Source organism: Anopheles coustani, chromosome 2, assembly GCF_943734705.1.
Source record: "Anopheles coustani chromosome 2, idAnoCousDA_361_x.2, whole genome shotgun sequence".
Taxonomy (NCBI): Eukaryota; Metazoa; Arthropoda; class Insecta; order Diptera; family Culicidae; genus Anopheles; species Anopheles coustani.
The window spans coordinates 62,893,021-62,901,102 of NC_071289.1; the positions used below are offsets into that span (position 1 = coordinate 62,893,021).

The 8,082-nt window shown below is 41.7% G+C and overlaps 1 protein-coding gene across 1 annotated transcript; it reads left to right on the forward strand.

The window, feature by feature from the left end:
- The first annotated feature begins 2,122 nt into the window (after positions 1–2,122).
- On the forward strand, positions 2,123–3,686 carry LOC131265639 (uncharacterized). The gene is made up of 4 exons (XM_058267924.1): positions 2,123–2,705; positions 2,778–3,045; positions 3,119–3,265; positions 3,332–3,686. The coding sequence occupies exons 1-4, from the start codon at positions 2,123–2,125 to the stop codon at positions 3,684–3,686; spliced, it is 1,353 nt and encodes a 450-aa protein (XP_058123907.1).
- The last annotated feature ends 4,396 nt before the right edge of the window (positions 3,687–8,082 follow it).

Below are 8,082 nucleotides of genomic sequence, written 5' to 3' on the forward strand. Positions count from 1 at the left end.
AGAAAGGGATGCTAAAAGAAGGAAGTTTAAAAAAATAAAGACTTCCCATGGACAAGTTCAAGGTCGGTACGGCTCGCTGCAGTTACAACGGTTTTCCAAGTAGTTAATGAACTTCCCCGGTGTTTCTTTTTCATTGCTTCTCGCTTCGATCAAGTGAAAAAGATGGGTGAAACGATCTTTGACCCCTTCTTCTCGAAGGCTTGTATTGCTTTCCGGTCAAACCGCCACAGATGCCCCGCGTTGGAATGACACGGACCTAAAAAAGGAGGTCATGCAAGGAGTTATTGGCCGTCCCGTGTGGCTCATCTCGTCGGTTCGTCCTAAATTTCGAATTTCACCTTCCAGGAGAGCCTCCACCCAAAGTGTGTGCCACTTTTAGGACGCGTGTTTACGTGAGCCTTTTGGAACGAGTGACGATAATGTTTTTTTTCCCCTGTAAATAAATATCAACAATCATACACTTGCCCCAGAAGTGGTTCAGGTTTTTGGGGGGAATTTTTGTGCATTCTGTTGTCACCGGTTTCCAAGTGACCCGGAAATCGAGAGTGCCCGCGAGTGCGGAGTCGTAGATCACATCTGTGGCGTATGGCGGAAAAAATGAAACTTGCACGCCTCGTCTAGATTCGTCCGGTGCAAAATGGGATGTACAGAAGATGAAAGCTAGCTCATGCCAATCCTGATCTTTTGGTATTTTTGTCGTGCCTTTTTTTAAACTTTCCTCTTCGTTTCTGACGACCGGACGAGCGGCGGTGTGGAGTTGTGGAAAAGAAACTTTCGTCTTCACTTTGCAACCCGGATAGCGGACGGCATCGCGGAGTGCAGAATAAACCTCCACCGTCGGGAGACGCGGGGTAAAACCGTTGAAGACTTCTTTCCTTTTCTCGGACCGGCATCTTCCCGGGACGATCGGGCCGGCCTGGGAATGTAGGTTCTTACTGGTTTGGATCGTGACTGGAAAACTGGTTTTTCCGGACACGCGGACATCCCCACCCCTGGGAGGGGGAGGGTCGGCTAGTGGTACTAACGCCATATGAACGAGGAAACTCGTTCCGGGCGCACACGAACGACGCTCGATGAAGATGCTGGCGATGAAGGTTTCCCACCCGTTTAGCGACGTTAGGCTGCCTGGCCAGGTGGTGCCAATGTGCCAATAGCGCCGTTTGTTTGCATTCAGCGCGTTATTTGCGCACAAACGACGGTAGCAAATATTGGGAGGCTTCAGCCTACCAGCTGCCAATAGATGTCCGATGAATATGATCAATGAGCTGGGCCGGCCTCGAGGGCGGACAGTCGAGCATTAATGGGTAATTTGAGCGGATAATTTACGATTGTTACGTGAGAAACGTAGGCAAGAGGTGTAGAAAGTGAATCTTGGTGCTCTTTTGATGTAAGATCGGTGACCTAGAAAATCAAAAATATGTAACGATTCGGAAGTTCCTAGAAATTTCACAAAAAACTATCAACATCGTTCTTTTGTTCCTAGAAAAATGAGGTCTTCTTTTGTAAATGTCTGACTTAACATCACAGAATATGAAAGCATGAAGACATTTTAATTAATGTATACGTTTTCTCATTCAACGCATATTTTGTATTCATCATCATAATTTTATTCTACAATAGGGCACGTACCGTAAAACTATAAATAGAAAAATAATAAATTTATTTATTTAATCTTGAACATTTTTTTTCTAATTAAATTGTCCACAAATCCAAATTTCTATATATCATTGAGCAACATAAATCGAATTTTCTAAGGTTTCGGATTTTGTATGGCCATTTGGAATATGGTTTCTATTTTTATTATGTTTGGAATTATTTTCAGAATAATTCTTACGGCTCAAAAATCCTTTTTCAAAAATTATCATACTGCAATTGCTTGATCCAGTTAAAACCACTTAAAATCAATAAACTGAAACAAGTCGGAACGATGAAATATTACTTTATACAAATTGAGGTTGTCTGAATCCATTTAAAGTGATTTTCATCGCCATTAGTTAAAGTTTATGTTTTAATTAGCTTAGGATATGTTTTGTGTATTTCAAGCAAGAGCTTCCATTGAAAGTAGCAATACTAATTGTACATTATTCTATAGATTGTTTTACAATCTTCAAACACTCTCACAATGGAAATCCGGTGGAAGCGTGGTGTACTAGCACTTCTAGTCATCGCCGTTATCGCAATCCCAGCCAACGACGCATCCTCAGAAGAACGTCACCAGCAGGGACTCGAAAACAGTTCAAAAGTGTCCGACACGAGCCAGAGCGACGCTTCCGGGGTAGAAAGCGGCACGCACCCGTCCGAAATCGGTCACTTTCGTTCGACAGACGAGCTAATTGGTTCGCGTGGGGCAGCCGAACCACGCCAACCCACCCACCCGGCGGGAGGAAGCTCGAAGAAGCGCCCGCCGCACGCCAAGGAGAACAAAAAGTACCGGAAAAAGTACGTGTCCGAAGCAGATTATCGAAAATCGATGCCGCACGCCGATGTCGAGCAAGAGGAGCCACTGGAGCGCACCGGCGGACCGTCGGCCAAATCCAGCGAGCCGCACAGCAGGAAGAAGCGCCTGATCTGGGTTACGGACGATGGCCGGCTGGCGCTACCGCCCGGCACGTCGCTGACGATTGCTCCGACGATTGCACTGCCATTTGTGCGCTATCCGCCGGACGGCTTTCTGTCCAACATCTCCATCAGTTTACCCATAACGAGTAAGTCGATTGACTGGGGCGATCACGTCCCCATGGCGCATACATTAACTTGACTTTCCATTTTACTTGCAGTTGACTTCGATAAGCTGGGCCTAACGGATAACCAGAATCCGCTCGGTGTCCTACCGCCCTTGTTTGCCCGGTCGATGGGCCAAGCTGCCGGTTCGGTGTTGGCTGACTATGTTTCGGACTACATGAGAATCCAACGGCGCAAGCGTAGCGCTCCGAGTGCTACGAGCGATCACTTCAAGATCACCACCAACCATTTGGACGATGACGAAAACCAGAGAATGCCCCAGCTTCCGGTTGAGCACAAACATGCCTTCCACGGAGGAGAACGGTTAGTTAATGCTATATTTTGGCAACGGCAATTCAACTTAAAAATGTTTGCAAATCTTTTTTAAAAATTCCAGCGCACTTTTGTATGTAGTTGTCGAGGACTTTTTGGCGACCTTTGGTTTGGACGGAAGAGCATGCATGCTTCGTGCCATATGTGAGGTGCATTCAAAGTCTTTGGAGAAGTTTGGGTTGATTGGAGAGATGCTGAAATTGTTCTTCACGTACGTTTAGAACTTGCCATACGTCAATACAAGCCGCCTAACTTTGTGTATTTTATTCTATTGCAGAGCATCATTGTCGCCATATTCAGAGCATTTAGACGAGTACGTTACGGCAGAAAAGATAGGCCGTGGTCAGGACGGGCCAGGCGAATGCTTCCCGTACTACAAGGACTGCCCGAAGAGTTTGTTCCGCGCATCAAATGCGTTCCAGCACAGATATCAGCAACAGGACCAGCGACGGGACGGCTCCGTACAGGATGTCGACGAGGATCACTTTGGCAACGATATCCCGAGTGGTTCGCACGAGGAAGCCGAATATTTGGTGCGGGAACCACGTGCCAGTCGCTCGAGAAGCGGTCACGCCAAAGAAAATACGGTTGTGCAGTTGGATCAGCGTGATCTCACGGAGATGGCAATGTGAAGTCGTAGAACGTACGCAATACAATTATCTCGGGGTAAAATTTCTCGGGGAAGCTGGAAAAGCGTGTATCCTAAAGACAAAGGGTAATTCAACTCGATGCTGGTGCTGTTGTTGATTACGATCATCAGTTGTAAAAACTTGTTGTTAGCATAATGTTAATTGTTATCACTGAGTAATAGGTGATCTGGTAGGAATGTTAGTAATTTATTTCTTTTCTTTAAGTCAGGTATTGCACCGCGGCGACTGTTATGTTTAATAATTACAGGCGAGAGCGTGCCACAGAGTGGCCAGATAGGAAACGACGGTAGACTGTCGTTTGTTCCGAAAGAAGATTTTATAGAACGAAAATATTTACTGCTACAGGTGTCCATAATTTAGAATAAGTCCATTGTAAAAGCGATAACGTTTGCGAAATAAATAAAACAACTTTGTAAATATTTCCAAATCATTAACCATCGGACTTCTGTTTTGTAGATGACTGGTTAAACTTGCCTTTGTAAATCTTCTGGATCAACATGATAGAGCTCACAATTGATTCACCGCTCAAACAAGCGTTAGCCGATTTCAATATTTTTAGAAAATTTGAACATGATTAAATTTTTGTTTGCTCTATCGTCGAACACAAAGTCGTTCAGTTTCTGAAATATTTCGAGAGGGATTTGAAATAAATGTTGAAAACCTTCAAACAAGATTTTTGAAGCAAACGATAAGATTGGATCTAACTACCTTGGCCAAACGATCAGCAAAAAATGACGATTAGTGTTGGGAAAATTGATTCCCGGTTGGGATTCCAATCTTTCGATTCAAACCCATTTATAGATCCGGATCTCTGAATCCGAATCCCAATCCGGCATTTCATTCATGCACATCTAATTTGCGAATTTTGCATATGATTTGATTAACTTACTGATTGAAATAATCAGAATAAGACATTTATTTTGTTGGAAATCAACCTGATTTTCCTTTTCGCTCCCTCGGGCGAACACGTTCCCACCTGCGGTTTTTTATCAAAAACAAGAAACTACGGAAAAATCTACGGTAAAAGAGTAAATGAGGCCCCGGGCTAGATTCTCCTCTTCCTGCTGGTTCACATTTAGCGCCTGAAGCTATACAAAGCGCGAAGCATGCATTCGTTTCGATTTTTGAACGCTAACGGTTCGCTTAAAAGAACATAACGGTTTAAACTAATCACGCAGTGGAGGTTGAATGCGGGTTAACATACTTTTACATGTTAAGTTACTAGTAAGTAAACCATACCACACATGATGGACAGCATGAAACAATGAGTTTAGCCGAAAAAATGATTAGGAAACGGCGGCGCGCCCGCAGCGAGCGCAGCGAGCGGACTGCGCTAGGTCTACCGAAAAAGAGAGTTTGTTATAGTTTTGAGAAATAAGGGGGGCCCGTGGGCCCCCCTCATACCGCACCCCCTAGGTTGATTGCGCAGCCGAAATTAACGGTACACACTACAGTTCAAATATTCGTAGGTTGAATTTAACGAATTAATGTATCACCAATTGCATACATTCAGTTTAAACGTCCACAAGAGGTGTAGCCACGATCGAAAACATGGCGGCCGGGGCCTCATTTACTCTTTTACCAAATCTACCTTCAACAAAGTTGCGCGTTGTGAAAAAACATTTCATTAAAGAATCAATCGTGGAAATCGGTTCAAAGAATCAATAGTTATAAACAAATTAGCAGAAATTTACTTTTTACTAATCGAGGTTTATCAACCTTGTTCCCGGTAGAGTGCTGTCTCTTTTTCACACAATTGGTTTTCTCAAAACCTAGAAAAGACAGAAAGATCTTTTGTGCCACAAAATGTGTGTCCTGAAAAGACTTTTCATATGAGGGATTACATGTACAAATTGGTTAAGCAATCATGTAGTTATTAACAAATTTGTTATTTCAGCAGAAATTACCAACCAAGGTTTGTTATTTCAGCAAAAATTACCAACCAAGGTTTGTTATTTCAGTGGAAATTACCAACCAAGGTTTGTAATTTCATCAGAAACTACCAACTAGTGATGGGGAAACTGAATCCCTACAGAGATTCGAATCTTTCGATTCAAATCCATTCCGAGATTCGGATCTTTGAATCCGAATCCCAATCCGTCATATCATGCGTGCTTACCTAATTTACCGATCTTTCATATTATTTGTTACTTTAACAATTGTACGATCAATGGTTGAATTGATCCAAAGGCTAAATCGAGCTTTTGAATGGTCCCCAGGACCATCTGGATCGCTATCGCTATCCGCTCCAAGGGGGAGCTGTTTCATTTCAGTTCCGAGGAAACTACCCACCACTATGCGCACAATTTGAGAGAGAAAAGCGAATTTTTCAATGAAAATGCTCTCGCAACATCGCAAAATCTCTCTTTCGAAGAGAGAGAATGTGTGCTGCGAAAAGCAGTTCTTTTGTGATTTTACGATACTTTTTGAAGTTTTATACTTTTTAATGATGTCTGAAATTGTTAGTTTGCTAATGTAAGTCTAATTTCATATGTTTTTAAAAACTTTTTCAATCGTTATGATGGATAATTGATGATGTTTCGTTCCAACCAAGTAGTGTGACGAATATTTCAATAAAAACTTCAATAATATAATAAATCGAATCATCCGAGTGCTTCTAACGATGCCCAAGAGTCGTCTGCACCGATAATAACAAATATCAAGTGTCGAAACTAACTTACACACCACTTTAGCTAACAAACATACGATGGAATATAACTGTCCGACTTTGCGATTGGCCGTCAAAATTCTGACTTTTTCCACTCTATTGTTTATTGCGCCGCTTGGGTACGATTTTTTTCACCGTTCTTTTTGCAAGTACTTCGTAGGAAGGTGCACCAAGAAGATGCAATGAACAAAAATCATTGTTATCAATTCTAAGTACTCTAAAATCGACCACAAAGTCGGACGCATGCTCATTTTTTGAGCGCCCGGATTAACTTTGGGCCCAGTGTACCTACCCCTCCCGAACACCTCCCCTCTAAAATTAATGAAAAACAATTATAGTTCAACAATTATTGAACGAGTTTTCACAAAAATTAGTACACATACTGTTCACATAGGGACATACCATGGTTTAAAATTTCATCTTTCTAGGAGAAAGGGAAAGGGCGGCTCCCATACTACCCCCTACCTTAAAAATGGTTAAAATGCAATATGGGTATCAATTTCGCTGTGTTTATGGTTTCTAAATCGAATGACCTCACTATTAATGTTCAATCTTAACCCAAACTCCCTCTACCCTCCTCCTCATCTTCAGCAAATCAATAGCATAGCTCAAAACGAAAAGTGTTAATTCTTATCACAAGTATGCAACGCAAAATCTACTAAGTGTATCTGTGCCAAACTTGGCTGGAGTATAATTCATTTTCTCGAACTAATTCGAACCCAGACATCCCAGATTTCTTCTATCTTCTCTTACGTAACAAATATTCTCAATCACACTAAATCGGTCTAATCAATTTATACTACACATAATCATAAGAAAGACAATTTCTCAAGTGTAAAATGTCCAACATTCTTATGCCTCCTTCCTGCCTATAACTTTCTATCGTCTGGACGATAGAAATTAAGTAAAACAATATAATGCCACATTACTTACGGAAGCGACGAGTTTAAAAAAAGCGTACATATCATGGGGTGACGGTTTTACTGGGGTATTTCTCATACTTGCTTCAATTGATTAATTTTAAATGGTTGAACCAAGGTGGAAGCACAATAAGATAGCGAATGCAAAATGTATATTAACATGGTTTCGTCGAATAAAGGTAATACTAAAAAATACCACTATCCCCAAAACGCTAAATTTAAGATTGCAAAACTCAAGATACTGAATGAAAACACTCTTTCGTTTGGAATTTCTTTCTACCCAGATGAAATCAGGTTAATCAGCTAGTATTTGTATAAAAAAAACTGCCCTCCTACGAAAAAAGGCTACAATTGAAGCGCGATAGGCACAAATATACTTTAAATAAAAACGACAGGAACCTAAAATTCCAAAAGGAGGATTTTCGAATAGATCAGCTTTTAACAACTTTAACTTGAAAAGACCTTTCATTTAAGGGGTCAATCGTGAAAATCGGTTGAAAGAATCAATAGTTATTAACAATTTGCCACGCGGTGCCGCCGGTGGGTTGTATTCTGTTCCAATCATCTTGCATGCGTGTTTAGAGATTGTCCGTTTACGAAGGAAATCATCTAAAATCTTCCATAGGTGTTTTACCAGGTTCATATCTGGACTCTGTGAGAAGCGAATGGAGTTGTTTACGGCTGTGTGTTTAGGCTCGTTATCTTGTTGGAATAGGAATCTTACTTGAAATCCTAACTTCTCGGCGCTTTTTATACAACTGTCTTTCAAAATTTGAACGTAGGTTTTGTG